Source organism: Aaosphaeria arxii (assembly GCF_010015735.1).
Source record: "Aaosphaeria arxii CBS 175.79 unplaced genomic scaffold BU24scaffold_4, whole genome shotgun sequence".
Lineage (NCBI taxonomy): Eukaryota > Fungi > Ascomycota > Dothideomycetes > Pleosporales > Aaosphaeria > Aaosphaeria arxii.
In genome coordinates this window covers 345,839-363,843 of record NW_022983477.1, presented here as the reverse complement: position 1 = coordinate 363,843, position 18,005 = coordinate 345,839, and the positions used below count along the sequence as shown (strand labels likewise).

Genomic DNA, 18,005 nt, shown 5'->3' with positions numbered 1-18,005 from the left:
CTTATGTGGTCATAATACATCATTGTAATTGTGTAGATTGTTATGTACACCTTTGAAACTAGATATACTTTACGCTTGTATAACTCCTGTCATTCCAGCTCTTCCATCTGTATCCGCAGTGCCTCTCGCTCCCAGAACTCCGCCTGCTGCTCTGCTCCACGGCGTCCGCCGAACTGAACCCCCCCGTCGCCGTTATCTCCCGTTGCCAAGTCCATCAACCGCTGGTAACAGCCCTTATTACGCTTCTCGTTAAAATGCTTGTAAGGGTTGCCAGGCTCAAGCCACGCTCCGCACAAGTAGCAGAAATGCGTCTTGCACTGGAAGCAAGTCATGTGGTTGCAACCATAAGATTTCTGGCACGGAGCTGTGCACTCTGGACATGGCGAAGTGTTGGCGAGGATGAAATTGAGCGAAGCTTGATCTTCCTCCGTGAGATCCTTTGGTTGTCGGGGCATGCAGCGGTAGTAGTCGCCGTGCCACGAAGCTAGACATTGTTTGCAAAACGCAAGGTTGCAGTCTTCGCATACCACTAATCGATCTTTGTCGCGCTCTTTATCAGTCAGTTTCTTGGGTTGCTCTTCCTGGCCTTCTTCTTGACCAGCGCCGTCATTTGCTGGCTCAGCGATAACTTCGTCGTCTGAATCCTCCTCCATCTGGCTGACGTCTACGATCTTGGGGTACTTCTCGGTCCGCATCGCACCTTGACACCATGATCGGGGACAGAACACGATCGTGGGATCTGCCTCGATCTTCTTCTTCCTCTTGAGCTCAGCATATCGCTTTACATTTTCGAAAGACAGTGGTATCTGTAGTAGCTCTTTTGGCGAGACAAGACGTTCCTTCTTTTGACGGTCTATTGCCGCGTTGCCAGTCTTTCCACAGTCAGGAGCCATGCATTTAACATTATTCACATCTCCTTCCGCAATGCAGTTGTTGTAATAGTCCTGCAAGCAAGCTTTGCAAAACACGTGACCGCATCGTTGCATTTGATAACACGCAGATCCTTTCTTCGGCTCCAGACAGACCCCGCAATCAAATGTCTCGTGGTCGAATTTCTCTCGTTTCATTTGGTCATTGTAATCCAGTATAGCGCTTTTCAAGGAGATGGGAAGTTTTAGGCTGCTCAGCCCAAAACTTGACTCCGCAGCTTCTTGTAGATAGCTGATGTAGGCAAATATCATTTGCATCCCGCCATACTCTTCCCACTGCGAGGATGCTTCTTTCTCTAGCTTTTGAAGAGTTGGTTTTGGTATCCAAGACGATGTGAGCTTGACCTCCGGAGGACTCTGTAGTGGGTAATTCTCGATAAGGATGAGATCCAACAATAGTGGAGGCAGATAAGATAACCGATGGATGGCGGATTCCGGTTCAAAGATAATCTGAAGAGGCGCAATAGGAGAAACCTGGAGGTTTATCCTTGCAGATGGCCTGGTGGGTTGCTCGAGGTTGATTTCAAGTTCTGGATATATCGACTGGAGGGTTTCCAGCTCTTCTACCCGCTCATCTGCTGTATCTTCCTCCGCCATGGAGAAGTTTGGCCCGTAGAAAAGGTGATCAAATGGCCTCCAAGGGGACTTTAAGTGTGTCCTTATAGGTGTGCCCTTTGCGCCCTTCTCGATAAATTTTCGGTGGATTAAAGAAGATTAGGTGGCGATGCGGGCTGCTGTATTAGTCCAGATGCGCTGATCGGGGCATCGGCCGCCTCAAAGTCCCGCAATATATCGATGAGCGAACCGTTTCTAAGAAATAGTTCGTACACTTGGGGAATATATGGAGAAGCAATATGAGTCAGTAAGCTAGGCGGAAGCATTCACCAGTAATTGTTATTAGACACTTGATTCAATACCGTACGAATAGTCTGATGAATGTGTGACAAGGATTGTCTTCCTTCTAGGGTGACTACCTCCTTGGTAGACAGGCGCGCTCTTCACTCACGGAATCTAGACTAGATGAGGCGTTCTGGACTAGCGCCACAGATAATGACATAATCCGGAACCTGCGCCACGACACCCGTCACTTTGAACTTGTTATATGACGACAATTGTTTCCTCAACTGCCGTCCTCGTACTGAAAATCTTCTCAAAGTCTCGCCCGCCATGGACGACATACCTCTTGCGTCTCTCTCACTGACGCACGTTCACTATGTAAGAAGACTCCGTTCTAACATGAACAAGATTGTGCCTAACGTTTCGACTTCGTAGAACCCCGCCGATCGCATTTCGTACCTTTGCGCCTGGCTTGCCCTTGTTCCCCAAGGACTGTGTGTTGTATATGCGACATTGATATGGTCGAACCGGGAGATTGAGATATGTCTCATGTTCGCCGGCCAGATGGCCTGTGAAGCGCTGAATTGGTGTCTAAAGCGACTGATCAAAGAGGAGCGACCACGTGGTAAGACCTGTCTATATTTGACTATCTCGCGGAATCATGAATATCTGACTCTGTATAGAAATGCATGGAAAAGGATATGGAATGCCTTCTTCGCACGCACAATTCGTTACCTTCTTCTCGATCACGCTAACGTTCTTTCTCCTCTTCCGCCATGTCCCTCACCCGACCGAGACTCACACTCCGCTCACATTCGCTCAACGCTTCCTTCTTTCCATTCTCGCACTTATTTCTGCTGCTGCTGTGGCGGCAAGCCGTATATACCTTACGTACCACACCCCGAAACAAGTTTTGGTGGGCTGCGCCGCAGGGGCTATTTTTGCAATCTTTTGGTTTGCATTTACAACATATCTGAGAAGATCGGGGTTGGTTGAGTGGGGTTTGGAAACCACTATTTCAAGACTATTCCGTGTTCGGGACTTGGTGGTCCAGGAGGATTTGGTCGACTCGGGTTGGGCGAGATGGGAAGAGAGGAGAGCACGGAGAGGGTTGAAGAACGGCTTCGTTGTCCAAGGCAAGAAGAGTAAATGAAGGTCACAGTAAAGATATGACAGACGGCTTATACAGGGTTCGTTGAGGGTTCGACAATTTCTGCATCTTTGACTTTACTAGCATTGCATTTGGACGCATATGAAGACTTATCGGCAAGTATGTTCCACCAATGGGGCAAACATGTAAATGAAGGCTATAATGATGATACCTCATGGTTTTGGCCTGTGTTCCCTCACAATTTGATACCAATCCTCTGGCAGGTATCGAGTATTTGGTGCCTGTGATCGATGGTCTGGTTTCGATGGTCTCCTTTTCCCATGAAAAAGGATCATTCTCTGCCTGGCCGCGCACCTATACCGCACAACTGGACGCAGGTCCAATGCGCAATGTAATTGTCTAAAATATATTGCATTACATAGCAATGTTCCTATACCAGTCACTATCAGCCCGCCTATCTTTCCATGATAACCTCTCATGCAGTCAGACGTTGCTTAGCGTAGGACCCCATGGTATTGATTGGTCTCCGTCGTACAACATTCCGGCCAATCCTTCCTCGACGTTTTCGAGCTTACGCCTGACACAAGCCCCTTCGTAAACCGTTACTGGTGCACCACAGGGATACTGATGTCCTAATCCAGACATCGATAGCAGTATGGCCTGCCTGAGCTGTTCAGATGGTGAGCACGATGCACCATCGTCGGATCAAACAGTTCCCGAACGTACTCACGATATTGCTATTGGAGAATCATCACATCACGATGATACCGAGTATTGATCTTCGTGGCTCAGCGATGTTGAATTGCGTGTCAGTCACACAGTATAGCATTTACAAGGTGAAGAATGCGAAAGATGCGAGCGGATGTGTGCCATGCGTATAGACGTGTAACTATATAAACGCATAAACTCTGTCTCCGGAAGTCATCGAGAATGGTTACTAGGTCACCCTTTTTGTTTCTGATAGTCTACATTCCTCAGTTCTGTACTCAGCACAACATACATAACGCCTGCCAAACCCCTTTCTCCACTTGTACCCCTACCCCATACATCCAACCATATCTAGTCGAAAAGTGAAACCTCGGACCAGGCTCGATAAGAAAAGATGGCGATCGATTTCTCCAAATTGAGTCCGGCTGAGATTCAAGCTCTCATGCAGTTGTTTGCAAAGCTGAAGAAGGTCCGGACTGCACACGCCGTCATAATGTCCATAGCAGTGTCTCTGTGGTTTCCTCTCGGCGTGCTCCTCCTACGACTCCTGAAGGTCAAGAACACCGTTTTGTGGCACGCCATATGGCAAGGCATTGGCCTCGTTCTCCTCCTCGTCGGCTTCGGTCTTGGTAGTTGGCTAAGCAGCAAGACAAACGTAAACATGCACAGTTCCACCAACCTATTAGGCGAGAAACACTGACAATTCTATCCCACAGCATAACGGCGACACACACATCATCCTCGGCATCGTTATCTCCGTCCTCTTTCTCTTCATGCCAGCCATCGGCTGGTTCCACCACAGACACTTCTCCGCGAGGGGAAATACAGACTACAAGAGACACATCCACGTGTGGGGCGGCCGCGTGCTTCTGCTCCTCGGCGTCATCAATGGAGGTACGGGTCTCAGTCTCTCCAAGGCACCTACATCGGGCATGATTGCGTACGGCATTCTCACTGCTGTAGTGGGGATTGGGTACGGATACATTTGGTTCCGAAAGGGGCGCCAGCCGGGGTTTGAGAGGGTCAAGGCTCGTCCCAATGGGCCTTTTGAGATGGAGTCGGGGACTAAGGCTTGATCTGGTCATATTTGGTGTGATGAGGATTGTACTGGCTCGTACGGGATGGTACTTGGAGGGGGACACTTCGGTTTCGACTGACATGTCTTCTTGGCTGCTCTGTTCTTGCTTACTGTTCTATTCTACCGTGAGATCTACTGTGTATCTGTATTACTTCGTCCAAAGAAAAGCAATATCATTATTATGTTTCCCTTGCTAAAAGTAGAGGAACTTCACGATGGAAGAGCACTTGGATCCCAATGACCTCTTGTAAGAGCATAAGATCATTCATTAGCTGAAACAACATAGTCCTTGAAAGGCTGTGTATAGGTAAACCCGACCGATATCTTCTCTACACTACCGCATCTTCCGTCCAATCAACACATCATTATATCACTTCACCATGATATACATGCCCTCAAATAATGACGCCAAGGCCATGTTCCCGGCGGAACCGGCAGGTGCTGCCTTAATGTCTCAATCTCATAACAATGCGGCGAGAGGAAGAGGTGTGTCGGTGATTTTCTAGAGCGGGGTCAGCAACCAGTTATCTACATGCACCGCAGACTTAGGGGTCATCGAGAGTATTGGATTCTTACACTCTATCACTTTTAAACAGGGCAGGGCTTGGTGCAATTCCTGAAACGGTTTTGCTGGTTGCTGTTGACAGTGTTTGTTTCGCTAGTGGTGTGGATGATGCAGCAGATGAGATCGTGTTGGTTTTGGACAGCGGAATGAATGAAGAATTTATAGGCTGTGGTAAAGCGGAGGACTTCGAATGACGTTGAATGGCACGGAAAGATGATGCTGACACGGAAGAGTTGCTACGAGAGATTGGGGTGCTGGTAAGAGCTGTCTGAGGAGCCGCACTGAGAGATACCTTGGTAACTGTACTAAAGGATTCCTTTGCAGCTATTCCCTTGGAAATAATCTCAGTTGCAGATTGCCGGGTTCTAAACGTAGTCAAAAGCCCACCGACAGGCTTCGGACTATCCGAAACCTGAATGTTCGGCAGTATAGTCGACGTGGTATTGGAAATCGGCAGTGTACTGTTTTGTACCGATGTAGCACTCAGGTGGTTTGGCACCCCATTTGCATGGGTGAACGACGGTTGAACCGAAATCTGCAATTTTGATGTTGTTGCATTGGAGGACTTAGGTGTAACAGGGTATGGTACTGGGAATTGTGAGCTCATGCATGGAGAGATTGTGCTTTCAGATGGATTTACCGGCAATAAGTCTAGTTGCGAAGATTGAAGGGGCCAGGAGGAAAAACAACAAGCTTAATAGATTTGGTAACATGGTCAATGGTCTGATCTTCCTTGTTGCTTGTAACGGTAGCAGGGCTATAGTTCAAGATGAAAGTAAACAGCTCGTAATGAGTACACCTTTCCTTAATCTGGACCTCTTTTATACATGATCACAGCCGTTCCTACCAATTGACACAAGGTTCCGGTATCCGTTAACGAGGCATTGCTGTTCGCCATTTGTTTCAGCTGCAATCAATACAGGTACCGGTGAATGAGGAAATATCACCTATTTCGGCCTCCAAGAGCCTCCAAGTTTAGAAAATGGCCAATTCATGGTTCAAGTGTGTTGAACAAATGACGGAGAATGAGGATCAGCCGATTGAAGCCTCTGGATCTGGTTGCTGCGGTAGAGATTCCAAATTTTCGACCACCCCAAATTTAACAAGTCGTGCACAAAAGTTTTGATTTAACCAATAGGAGAATACCAGGACCATCTCGATGAATACGGTGCGAGTGATATCAATATCAATGCTGCAGGCAAATGATCACTTCGTTGGTCTCCCTTGCGCCAACAAAGGAACGGGGCTGTGAGGATGGGACCGAGTGTATCTTGGAGGGAGCGAAGCCCGGAGTTATGGCACGTAAGGGGTATATTTCGCGTTCAATACATTCCAATCTCAATAGTCCGAGGAGCAGACCACGCGCCAGAAATAGAACCTGTAGTCCTGAGCAGTCTAAAACTCTTGACCTTCCGTAGTTTTCTTTCAAACAATCATTTACACGATGGAGAACCCCCCAATAGCAGCACCCTTGGTATTCGATGCTTCGCAAGAGTGGGACGGAAACGATGGGAAATGGAGCTCCTTCGTTATAGGAGTTGGAACACCAGCACAAAATTTTCGTGTGCTCCCTGGGATTGCAACTGGAGAGATACTAGTACCGTCAGTCGAAGCGTGCAAACCCGAGATCCAAGCTACATGTGGAGTTCAGCGTGGCGCATTTCCTTTCGATGGGCACCAGAGCAATGGATTCCAGGCCAATAAATCGTCAACATGGCAACAAATTGGATTGTATTTCTTGGATCTCCGCGATGACCTGAACTACACTGGTAAAGGTCTGTTCGGGCTAGAGCGCCTAGGTCTAATGCCACAGAATCCGAAGGGCCCAACTTTAAGGAACCAGGTCGTTGGAGCAATTACCGCGGGAGGTCCTCATGTGGGAGTGCTTGGACTTGATGTAAAGCCCGCCAACTTTTCCACCTTCGATTTTCCCCAGGCATCGCTAATGACGACAATGTGGGATGAGTCAAGAATCCCTAGCCGCTCATTTGGATATACTGCAGGAGCACACTACAGTAAGTCAGTTGGGACATATCTGACTTTGTTCGACTACTAACAGTCTGTTAAGGATCTCCAAAGGTCCTTGGAAGCCTGACAGTTGGTGGCTTTGACCAAGAACGCTTTGACCCAAACAACATCACGTTCCTATTCGACCCTGACGACAGTCAGCCAACTAGCCTACACGTACAGAATATAGTCGCGAAGGACACGCTGAATAGCTCCATTATCAACTTACTCGACAATGTAGCTTACATGCAGCTTGATTTCACCGTACCACATCTTTGGCTGCCGCACGACGTCTGTGACCGGTTCGAGCAAGCATTCGGGCTCATATACGACAGCGACACTGATCTCTATCGCGTCAACGACTCAATCCACGACCAGCTTCTTCAAAAGAACCCAACAGTCACAATCGGGTTAGGCACATCGGACCCTCCTCAACGGGTCAATATAGAGCTGCCATATGGTGCATTCGATCTTACTGCAGGTGCTCCGATATATGACAACGACACGAATTATTTTCCAATTCGACGAGCCAACGGTACCAAGTACACACTTGGCCGGGCCTTCTTTCAGGAGGCATACATAATCGTTGACTATGAGAGATTAAGCTTCTCAGTTCACCAAGCTCGCTTTCCACAGACGAACAAGCCAAGAGATATTAAGACAATCTATCCGCCCCAGAGTCTCTCCACAAATACTTCTGCAGCATCTACAAATGGGAGCGGTATCCCAAAAGGAGCCGTGGTGGGCATTGTGCTTGGCGTATCCATAGGGGCTATGTTGCTTATTGCATACCTTTTTGTCATTTTGAAGCGACGAAGGACTAAGCGAAAAACTGATCCGAATGATATGGCTCAGATACCGCCAACACATGACGGGGTGCAGGAATTGCACGATGATGACAAAAAGCCTTCAGAGATCCAGGGAAATGAGCTACATGAGATGGTAGGCTATCAAAACCGGGAAGAAGTTGATGGGACCTCGCGCATTGAATTACTCGGAGATATACCTCGGGTGTCGCGGTCTATACATAGTAGCACCGACCTAGTCGAGAAGAGCCGCAAGAAGTAGGTGTAAAGTCGCCTTTTCTTATGTATGATCGAGATCAGCCACCCTACGTCCTTCAACATGAAATTGACCAATTGCGGCGTTATAAGAGTCCACAGTGAAGCGAGAAAAGAAAAAGATGAACGGAATACGTGATTTTTTTCGAGTACCGGTGGACATTTGCTTCATTGATTCGGATAATCGTTGATGTGCCATTCACCAAGAATGCACCTGTAAGGACAACATAATCCAGGTGAATTAGACGTGCAGGGGCCAGACCGAGGGATGTTTACGGTCACCGAGTAGGGTTTCAATTGCAACTAATGTTTCTTCATCCCATGAACTTTTGATAGTCGATCAAGGAAAGAGTGTTGCTGTCAATGTAGCCGTAATTAACTGTTTTGCTACTGGAATGGCGTCTTGACCGAGGGAGAAGGTTGTTCCCAGTACAGTTGTGGTACATTTGGGTCGATAGGATCAACAACAGCTCAAAGGTCGAAGGCCTGTTCAATGCATGCCTATCGAACGTGGGCCAATGTGGCTCGATCTTGTTGGAAGAGAAGATCAACATCGCAGGGGCCAGCCGATTTCGAACTGCTTTATATAATTCCGTAGTGCCCTTAACATCGTACTTGAAAGGGTTCAATCAAAAACCTGCCTCTATAAAATAGCTTGCAAGATGTAATTATGAAGCAGTAGTGAGAATTGGTCATTCAAAGGCTCCGAAGTAGTCCGTTTGTTCTACACCCTTTGGAACAGGCGAACCAGTGTGAATCGGACCTTGATGGGTTTGCTTTAGAGCGGCAAGTGCCCTACCGCTAGGAAGATCGAATGGACTAGCCCTACTATGACTAGATCCAGGTACCTTCAATTGATTTGAACCCCCAGGAGTAGCGAGGATGTCGGTTGTGTCGTCAAGAGGAAGAGGCTGGGTGAGTGGATCTGTACAGAAAATCATTAAAAGCTTCTCGACAACATCGCGTAGTCGATCCGGTTGAAAATGCAATGATTTGGTGGCCATGTGCTTTCTCTACATATTTGTTAGCAGGCTATGATGTAGCATGAGGGTTGGTAGTCCTACTAGTGCAAGGGCAGCGCCTTTATAAGTTTGGTGATAGATGAGTTTGAACTCCTCGTCCTTCGCGGCCTCCTCGGCCGTAATCTCTTCATTGAATTGCTCCATTGACTTGACACTAGGTGCAACAGAGGTACGCCTGGATTTAGTTTTCTTCCGTTGCTGCAACCCATGCATACGCATCGCCGCCATGACGACCCTAGAAAGTGCATCCTTATTACGACTTTCGATGGTTGGCTCTTCTGAAGCAGCCGAGACAGTCTCCATTTGGGAGAGCGTAGATCGTTTCACGTGCATTTCGTGAGACTCTTTGCGGCTCGATGGGCGTGTATCAGAGCTGACACTGGGAGATCTAGATAATCGCATAGACTGTGGCCGTGAGATTGCCGCATGTGCCGAAGTTGGTCGCGAGTCTGCTGAATAGCCTTTTGTGTCAATCGACACAGATCTGCCATGCCTGAAGACGGATTGCAGTTCATTTGTTTTCGCAGCAGCTGCGGCAATACTTTCACCCATATGCCTTTTCTTTTTGCTGCGTAGTTGATTTGCCTCCTCGAATATGTCCTTCTTCCTCTTGGGAGAGGGTACGTCCACCATTTCGTTTTTCGCTGGAAGAAACTGAGGTTCGATGTCTAAGTCGTGCTTACCCATAGAATGTGATAGATTATCATTCTCTGAGCTCGCCTCTATGTGCCAGCGTTCAGATGAAAGCGGGAGAGCGTGCACATGAAGTTCGGATAAATGCTCTGGATTTCCGTAGAGCGCTTCTGCCGATGATGGGGGAGGTGTGGGCAAATTTGCGCTCACAGGTGTGGCAACAGTACCATAAAACAGAATCTCGGTCACATTATTCTCTCCTTTTCCAGGAACATGCCCATTGACTTGAACAAGAATTCCAATTGGGGATTGGGAGCGTGCTTTACACCACCAATGCTGCGCGTCTGGCTCAGGCGCAATTGATGCTGGCATTGCATCTGCTTGACTAAGCAAAATCGACTGAAACCATTGCGAAGTACACTCGTTCGTAGTCCAGACATCTAGGCTCGGTCCAGCCGCTAGATACAAGGGGATATGAGCTGTATATACTGTAGCAAGAAAACGTAGTGAGACATCAGAGAACGCAGACGACAGGGCAAGATTCTGAGCCGCGAAAACAATGTCTTTGGAAAAATTAGCTGGAAGAAGTCCAAGATGCGCGCTCATTTACCTTTGATCACTTCATGATCGGAAAGTGCAATGTCTCCGCTCCAGATGTCTGATATCATTATTGCAGTTGTGGAAAGTCAGGAATATTGCAGCGACTATTGGCTGTACACAGGGTGACAGGTAGTTGAACATGATCGCGCCAAGTTTAGCTCACGCGGTAATTATCAATACGCGAAACCACGTGCAAGGCGCGTTCGGCCCGTAATGTAAGACTATTCGGAATGTCTAATCGTACATGGAATCTCTATTTTATTATAATTAATGCTAAATTTTATCGTATTCAGTTGCCATTTGCCCACAAAGCTCAAGATAGCAATATCGTGGTCTGCATAGTCACGTGCTTACACTTTCACCAAGAACTCCCAAATTAAACGCATCTCCTCACTCCTTGAAAATCATTCAGAAAAGACACTACAATAAGCTAGCAAAATTCACACCCGAAACTGAGAAGGCCTCTTCGTCACTCTTCTAAACTCCGTAATTCCCATTATTATGATCTTTGCAACCTCATTTCGTGCAAGGATAGTTTCCCATCACCATCTGAGTCGAACCTATGATAATTTAGAGGAGACGGAATTCCTGACTATGTGCCATTTTCACATACCTTTGAAACCTCGAACTGGCCTCTGGGGTATCAGCTTCACCTAGCATTTGTAAGAACTGCCCGTAATTGAAAAATCCCAAGCCTTCTATGTCGACCATTCGAAACATCTTCTCATCCGAATGATCTTCATCCTGGTCCCCTCGTCTTCCCAATAAGCCTTCCGCAGGCGTATGCTTGTCAGCGATACATTGAAAATAACATTGCACCACGCATTGTTGGTCAGCCCAAGGCCATTTTCGAGGATCGTCAGGGATATCTGGGCAGCCTTTCCTGCACAGCTTTTCACAACGCATTGGACATGTATCGCATCCTGTACAAGATATTTCAGCCTGGAGAACATATGTAGGAAAGGCAACGTACCCTCGTAGCAATTGCAACAGAAGATATTGCAATCTCCCCCCGAGCAACAAGTGTCGAGACCATCGTACCCGCAGCACACTGCTGCTACTTGTTTAACGATTAGGAGACTTACAATACCCCAGAGGCGACGCATGACGAACATAAATATGAACACTTCTTGTTTCAAAGTGCTCGAGGTTATTTTGTGTTTGAAGAGACTTTTCTCGACGTGATCATTCCCGAGGACTAGTCCAAGTACGTGCTACTTTGCATTCCAATGAAACACACGTTGGGTACCTAGGTATTTACACCATTCTTCACCTATGGTAATAGTAACCTATATAATCTCGGTTACGCGCGTATTATCATGACGACATGCACAATAAAGTAAATTCATGATAGCGCTCGGTAGGCTATGCATTTTTATACTAGACGGCCTTTCATGCCTTGGTTCTTTGATGTCTAGCACACTTGGTTTGAGACCCCTCTATTCTTCATCATCATGTTCAACACTTTCAACTATTCCTGACGGGTTCCTCAACTCTGAATCCAATTCAACTCGAGTAGAAACCTCCTCCTCCAGCAACCTAGACCGTCTCCTACGATAACGAGACGGGATCCTAAAAATATGATTCAGGGGCAAGGACCCTTCTTCCACTCCATTAACCTCTTCGTCAGCGTACTTCTCGAAGAATATATCGATCAGAGCCCTGACTACAAGGACTAAATCAGCTTACTGCCGTCAAAAAGCTCCTCTAATCCCACGTCTTACATCTCTTTGTCGCCATCCCCTCCTCACAGCAACTGGCCCATCTATATATGTCCTTATCGCTGTCATCGATGCCGTAATCTCGCCTTTGCCAGGGGAACCACTCTGCGTATTTATCGTCGGGAAACAGACCGTTGATGGTTTCAAGAATGGTGAAGTGAAATTCTGGAGAGTCGCGGATATCTTGGTCGCCTTCCTGTATGATTATGATATTCCGTAGCTTGTATACGCAGAGGTCGCAGTAGATATACATAGGCTGGCTATCGCCAAACTTTGCCTTCACTCCACATGTGTCAGGCGTGATTGTTGCAAGTTGCTGGTGGGGTGGCATTTTCGCAGTAGGATGACGGAATGGTAGATGTCGCAGGCTTAATAACTTGAGGTCTTCGAACGATCGGAAATAATACGTGAAACGATAGAATGTCTTGCTGATGTAGTTAGAAAGGGAGTCTTCAGACACACAGATCTACTAACCTACCGACCTAGTGAGGTTGATTGGAATCAATGGCTGCTTTGGGCAGAACAAGTTGTACTGTTTGGGAAGGTCAAAGTAACTGTCGCTAAGGAAGGAAGTAATCTCAGGACAAATAGTATATCAAAGAAAATGTTTGACTTTGGCAGCAACACTACTACTTGAGTTTGTATCCTGCGACATCAATTATGCAAGTTCAAGTGTTTGGCTTGCTCTCAAATATTCGCAGATTAGGTCACCCCGATTTCACTATCTCAAACTTTGGCCTTCCGCATGCATGCATAAGTATACTATTTCAGTACTATGTACTTAGACTCAGACTCAATGTCAGTGGCTTGATGTTAGTCAACGCTGCCCAGAGCACATGTGGCCGATGATTCTAGCTCGCAGCATTAATGTAATCGAAGACTATTGCCATATTAGCACACTGACCATATTTTTACGTTTCGAAAAGAATACTGACTTTCTTTGCTGATTCTGCCTGTATTATTGCAGCATCGTATCCAAGGTGTTTGGCCTGTGCCTTCGTTGACAGATTGAGGGAACCACTCTTTCTCTAAGTCTGGATGGGGGTTGGTTATGTTTCTTGCGTCGATAACTCCAACCTGGGCTCCATCTTTCTGTTCTCTTATAATCTTCCCGAGTTCCTGTGCGTGCTGGTGGCAGTCAATATATTGAATCTTGCTCTTGTAAGGACCTATAGTTGCTTTCACAAAATGAGTGTTCGGGAGGATTTCCACATCCTGACTTATAGCTCCTGTTGCCATGAAGATGGGTCTGTTGGATTTTGAATGCAGGGTTTTGGTAATGAGTGAGAACAGGTTTCGTGAAATTTGAATGAAGTGAGAAGTATTCAAAGATCAACTGTAGAGTTGCAAAAATGAAAAGGTTTTCTTGCGAAGGCTGATTTATATATCTCTCTCTACATATGACTCCACACATTCTGAGTCCAAGCTTGTACTACTGCTCGGAAGGATTCACTCTTTGCGATGAGTGGAGAGGACACATTTTCGGCTATGATTGGTGAGAATTCACTGCTGTCAGTGAGTGAGAGTGCTCATTTCGTCGATGAGTGGAGAGGACTCACTCTTCCTATGAGTTGAAGAGCGTGGAGTAACCTACGAAAGCTAAGTATCAAGTTATTGTCATAACTGGCGTAAGCCTTTACACATGTCAGAAAAATATGAGATTCAACAATGAAATGACTGTAACTCAAGAGAGGCTCAGGGTACACGCACTGGCTTTACGCATGGATCACGCCTGGAGCATGCCAGTTTGCGAGATGAGAAAGGCTTTGGGTGAGAGATTTAGCAGAAGAGGGGAAACATCATTTGTTCTTGGTCAACTGCAAAACTTGAAAATTTGAAAAACAGAAAAGAAAATTCGTATGGATAAATGAATGTATTTAGGCAGCTATCTGTCCAGCCTGCTGAGATTTAACGAACGACAAAGGAGCAGTTGTTGCGCATAGATACCTCTACAGAGGAAATAGCTATACGCACAAAATGCAATGAATGAAAAGGCTGAACAGATAGCCACCTAGGTACCTACCTACCTACCTAGGTACCTAAGTAATCGATCCTCTCCCAGGTTGGTAGTGCCCCTCGAGCACTGTCCAACCTTAACCCCTCGCACTTTCCTTTACACGCGATATCCGCATCGCCTATGTCCTCTTACCAGGCCACAAAATGTACCATAAGCAGCCAAGGTGAATAGAGGATCCGCTCAAGAGAGCGTCTGCAGAATATAATCTGGGAAGCGATCATGACCGCTCTTGCTTCTGGGTGAACCTATTTTGTGTTTTTCTTCCTCCATCCACTTCCACACTGTGACAAGTTAGAGATTTGTCAAATAAATCGCACGTGAATCAATAAACTCACAAGCGAGACTGGTCCGACATATACGGCGTTGGTTAGCAGGGTAACCATGGTGGAAGTCGCAGCACCGTATCCAACCTGTCCACCAAGAATCTGTCCGTATGTAATCGTCGAAACTATGATGTGTATTCCTATAAACATTACGATCCTCAAGAAGCCATGGTTTGTCATATATCAATGGGTTTGCTTCGGTACCAAGTTGCTTCACTCCAATCTTCACATCGTCAATGCTGTCACTCGTTGACTGATGGCGAAGTAGCTCCCCGAGCAACCAAGTATGGTATTCGCAATCCACGAATAAGAATGTTGTTTTATCGCTGTACAGGAATGCTATCGCATGGGTATGATCCTCATGTTGGCCTGTGTTGGCTGAAGAGGGGGCGAAGGGCGTTGAGGAAGACATCGAGACAAAGGAGCGGTGGGGTTTCGTCTTCCAGGCTATTGACTGTAAGGTTGGTTTTGGCTTGTTCTTGGTGGTATCCTGAAGCAAGTATAATAAGAGGAAATTATATTGCTCAAGAATCGTGTTCGGTGAATATTTGATGTTTGGAATATCTCATAAGACAAGTAAAGGATTGCTGGGGTGAAATTGAGAATTAGGAACGAGAGAGCAGTACTTATAGACCTCCAATAAATATGACTCTCATGCTCCAAGTGAGTCTTTTACTTTGCCAGTCACAGATGACGCGGTTATGAGTACTCTGCAAAGCAAGAGTCAAGCACGGTATATTACGATGCTCTGGACAATCTTGACGAGAAGTATAAAATACTGACTGTTTTGAAATGACTTGATTTCAGAAGTGGTCAGACCAGCTCACGAGATTAAGCATGACGATATGAACTCCAGGTAATGCCAAACACCTACACGGTCATCTTTGACCCAATGGCATCAATAATCTACGCTCGTTTTACGTAGTTGTAAATGGACCATCCTCCCTTATTCGTAGTCTTGCGCTTCAGGGACATCAGAAATCAGCCCCACTGAAGTACATCTCATAAGACGAGGCGTGGCGATAGGTTGTTGGTATGAGCGTCATGTTGCGACTTCAGGAGAGTAACAACCAAAATATCTGAAACATCATAAAGGAACACATATGATTCAAACCAGGGCGTGACTCAAAATATTGTAGAACAGTGATTTCCATTGAAATGTGACTCTATCTATGAGAGCATAGCAAATAAATGTCGGTAATGACTGGTAGATTAGACTGGAAATGACAAAGAGGTGGCGGTAATGACTGTCAAATCAGGCTAGGAAATTACAATTAGACAGCGGAAACGACTGTTGCACCTTGAAGAAGTCCTTCTAATGCGTAATAAAGCATGGTAGAAACAGGTCCGTCAACCATTCTAGGAAACTCAATATAGGGACCTCATTCTTTGCCGTCGAGGAAGTTGAGGACTATGCAAGGTGTTAACGAGAGATCTGGAAATGACTGTTCGCAAACTTACGCATACTTGATCCCTTCTTTCCGTGTTTACATTTTCTCCACAGCCGTGCGTTTGTCTTTACATGAATGCAGTCTGCTTCAGATTCCTTGTAAACACCGTCAAACTCCAGTGCGATTGTCATAATAGGTAGATTCTCATCGGCAATTTTGATGGTTTTCTCCGTAGCAATCCATTCGTCCTGTTGCGCGACTCTATCATAAAGAGCTTTAATGTGCTCTTGACAGTCGATATAGCATGTATATTCTCCTAAGGTGACTTGAGCGTTGAAGACACCATCGGGAGATGCGTGGTTAACAGTAGACTCCTCTAATTTGGTTCCTGCTGTTGCTGTTTGCTTGTCCTTAGGTATCAACATGTCGAAAGTTGTATGTCTGTCAAGGAAAAGTGATCGTATGTTTGTGTGTATGAAGATGTAATCGTTGAGCAACGAGTATGAGAAAGAATCGCGGTATAAGAGTTTGGTTTGAAGAAACAGTCATTTCCAGCTCCAAAATCTAGCATTTATACATATAATGGCTGACAAAGAGTCAAGATGTAGTGACGTATAGTTGTAAGGCACAGTCTTATCACATATGAATACTCTAAGGCGGCCATCTGGATAGTCATAACAGTGGGAGATATTATTATTTGTAAGAGGTCATTCATAATGTATTGCAATATTTCTAGATAATCTAGACTAATAATTCTTGGGAAATGTTCAACAATTCTGCAAGGGAATAAATGGTGATGGCACCCTGAGTGAAAGACGAAAGAAAAGAAAAGAGGAATAACAAGATCTTGGTAAAGACTGTTCCGTACAAATAGTGAAACCAAGCACCAAATGAGAAATGAAAAGATTTCGGGAAGGACTGTTCAGCAGGTGAAATAAAAGAAATTGCAACAGGTGGGAAATAGAGGTCTTTCTCTGCAGGTTTCAAATATCCCCATTCCCACCGCCGTTTGAAGAGAAGTCGACATCTCTGACGAGACAGCGACTATTCGTCAGTGACTGCCATTGGTCATGCTGATTCCATACCTATTCGCCCTTTCCTCCAATAGTTTATCGACTGTTTTATATTTTAGCAAAGATGGCAAAGTTTCGAGCATAATCTGAAACCCACGTATGACTGATATGCGCCCACCATGCTCACAGACTTTCCACTTCGCAGCGTCGTTGATGTTGTCGAAATCGCTCACGACCTTGTTTTGCTCGGGAAAATCACTTTCGATGCGCGCTTGAGATAGACTATCCAAGGCATCCTCGAGATGGAGCGATTCGACCATTGGGGGGTTACTATCTTGCTCAGGGGGTTGCCGATTAATAATTCTCTCGAGAATTTTACTATGATGTCTGGAATAGACTAGCAGTTTTGTTCCGTGTACCTTCACCTCAGCATACGTATAATCTTTCGGTGCCGAGACCGATGGTGTGGACATCCCGGATTCTTCTGTTGGTGCAGGCCCAGGTGGTGATCGCTGTTCGTCTTGGGACTCGATCTGCCCCTCTTCTGGTGAGCTCGTTCCATTTGTCCACTCTGAGTCTTCTATTTCTAGTGCCGGCATGTTTGATGCGTTATCGTTGACAGTTCAAGTCAATATGTGGAGATTCGGATAGCAAAATTGTCTGGTATATCCGGTACTTATTCTATTGAATGTTTAGGAGTGATGTCGAAAGCAACGTACAACATACAACGTCTCCCTCTATATACCCTCTGATCAATGAGTCTATGCGGCTGACTCTTCTGCTGCAGTCATAGAACAGAGTCATTGCATAGGAATGGCTAAGAGTGTGGCACAGATGCTTGCGAAAGGCAGACCCATACGATGTGAAGCACAGATGTGCATGAGAAATAACATTCACTTACTAGACGAGAGAGTAATTACGTAGAGCAAATCTCTATCACGTAGGTGTGTATTGTTGTGTGCTTGAACTCGAGCGCCGGTTTCAACATG

General features: G+C 46.1%; 9 protein-coding genes across 9 annotated transcripts; 3 read left to right on the top strand and 6 right to left on the bottom strand.

Moving 5' to 3' along the window:
• Window positions 1-6: 6 nt before the first annotated feature.
• Window positions 7-1,888, bottom strand: BU24DRAFT_421627 (RING finger protein-like protein). The gene has a single exon (XM_033527773.1). It carries the CDS (start codon window positions 1,524-1,526, stop codon window positions 90-92), a length of 1,437 nt encoding a protein of 478 aa, XP_033383669.1. The 5' UTR covers window positions 1,527-1,888; the 3' UTR covers window positions 7-89.
• On the top strand, window positions 1,884-3,316 carry BU24DRAFT_450066 (DOLPP1 protein). The gene is made up of 3 exons (XM_033530996.1): window positions 1,884-2,144; window positions 2,202-2,391; window positions 2,450-3,316. Exons 1-3 carry the CDS (start codon window positions 2,097-2,099, stop codon window positions 2,917-2,919), a joined length of 708 nt encoding a protein of 235 aa, XP_033383668.1. The 5' UTR covers window positions 1,884-2,096; the 3' UTR covers window positions 2,920-3,316.
• Window positions 3,317-4,078: 762 nt separating this feature from the next.
• BU24DRAFT_480128 (uncharacterized protein) lies at window positions 4,079-4,754 on the top strand (the record flags this gene model as incomplete). The annotated part of the gene is made up of 2 exons (XM_033533109.1): window positions 4,079-4,240; window positions 4,302-4,754. 2 exons carry the CDS (start codon window positions 4,079-4,081, stop codon window positions 4,659-4,661), a joined length of 522 nt encoding a protein of 173 aa, XP_033383667.1. The 3' UTR covers window positions 4,662-4,754.
• A 1,918-nt stretch (window positions 4,755-6,672) lies between these two features.
• On the top strand, window positions 6,673-8,303 carry BU24DRAFT_491585 (acid protease; the record flags this gene model as incomplete). The annotated part of the gene is made up of 2 exons (XM_033533812.1): window positions 6,673-7,243; window positions 7,297-8,303. The coding sequence occupies 2 exons, from the start codon at window positions 6,673-6,675 to the stop codon at window positions 8,301-8,303; spliced, it is 1,578 nt and encodes a 525-aa protein (XP_033383666.1).
• A 438-nt stretch (window positions 8,304-8,741) lies between these two features.
• Window positions 8,742-10,673, bottom strand: BU24DRAFT_175371 (uncharacterized protein). The gene is made up of 3 exons (XM_033521562.1): window positions 10,562-10,673; window positions 9,361-10,514; window positions 8,742-9,309 (listed from the first exon to the last, which is right to left on the bottom strand). The coding sequence occupies exons 1-3, from the start codon at window positions 10,617-10,619 to the stop codon at window positions 8,989-8,991; spliced, it is 1,533 nt and encodes a 510-aa protein (XP_033383665.1). The 5' UTR covers window positions 10,620-10,673; the 3' UTR covers window positions 8,742-8,988.
• Window positions 10,674-11,050: 377 nt separating this feature from the next.
• BU24DRAFT_480123 (uncharacterized protein) lies at window positions 11,051-11,657 on the bottom strand (the record flags this gene model as incomplete). The annotated part of the gene is made up of 4 exons (XM_033533108.1): window positions 11,051-11,111; window positions 11,165-11,493; window positions 11,525-11,602; window positions 11,637-11,657. The coding sequence occupies 4 exons, from the start codon at window positions 11,655-11,657 to the stop codon at window positions 11,051-11,053; spliced, it is 489 nt and encodes a 162-aa protein (XP_033383664.1).
• A 333-nt stretch (window positions 11,658-11,990) lies between these two features.
• On the bottom strand, window positions 11,991-12,603 carry BU24DRAFT_408550 (uncharacterized protein; the record flags this gene model as incomplete). The annotated part of the gene is made up of 2 exons (XM_033525866.1): window positions 11,991-12,217; window positions 12,276-12,603. The coding sequence occupies 2 exons, from the start codon at window positions 12,601-12,603 to the stop codon at window positions 11,991-11,993; spliced, it is 555 nt and encodes a 184-aa protein (XP_033383663.1).
• A 1,866-nt stretch (window positions 12,604-14,469) lies between these two features.
• Window positions 14,470-15,024, bottom strand: BU24DRAFT_408548 (uncharacterized protein; the record flags this gene model as incomplete). Its single annotated transcript, XM_033525865.1, has 2 exons — window positions 14,470-14,570; window positions 14,625-15,024. 2 exons carry the CDS (start codon window positions 15,022-15,024, stop codon window positions 14,470-14,472), a joined length of 501 nt encoding a protein of 166 aa, XP_033383662.1.
• Window positions 15,025-17,054: 2,030 nt separating this feature from the next.
• Window positions 17,055-17,615, bottom strand: BU24DRAFT_461573 (uncharacterized protein; the record flags this gene model as incomplete). Its single annotated transcript, XM_033531900.1, has 2 exons — window positions 17,055-17,119; window positions 17,174-17,615. The coding sequence occupies 2 exons, from the start codon at window positions 17,613-17,615 to the stop codon at window positions 17,055-17,057; spliced, it is 507 nt and encodes a 168-aa protein (XP_033383661.1).
• Between the last annotated feature and the right edge of the window lie 390 nt (window positions 17,616-18,005).

Excerpts from the sequence above, each read along its gene's own strand:
- BU24DRAFT_175371 (XM_033521562.1), bottom strand. The coding sequence starts at position 10,619 with ATGATATCAGACATCTGGAGCGGAGACATTGCACTTTCCGATCATGAA. Across the intron at positions 10,515-10,561 it reads CGATCATGAAGTGATCAAAG|ACATTGTTTTCGCGGCTCAG; the intron begins GTAAATGAGCGC and ends ATTTTTCCAAAG. Across the intron at positions 9,310-9,360 it reads AAGGCGCTGCCCTTGCACTA|AGAAAGCACATGGCCACCAA; the intron begins GTAGGACTACCA and ends ACAAATATGTAG.
- BU24DRAFT_450066 (XM_033530996.1), top strand. The coding sequence starts at position 2,097 with ATGGACGACATACCTCTTGCGTCTCTCTCACTGACGCACGTTCACTAT. Across the intron at positions 2,145-2,201 it reads CACTGACGCACGTTCACTAT|AACCCCGCCGATCGCATTTC; the intron begins GTAAGAAGACTC and ends TCGACTTCGTAG. Across the intron at positions 2,392-2,449 it reads CAAAGAGGAGCGACCACGTG|AAATGCATGGAAAAGGATAT; the intron begins GTAAGACCTGTC and ends GACTCTGTATAG.
- BU24DRAFT_421627 (XM_033527773.1), bottom strand. The coding sequence starts at position 1,526 with ATGGCGGAGGAAGATACAGCAGATGAGCGGGTAGAAGAGCTGGAAACC.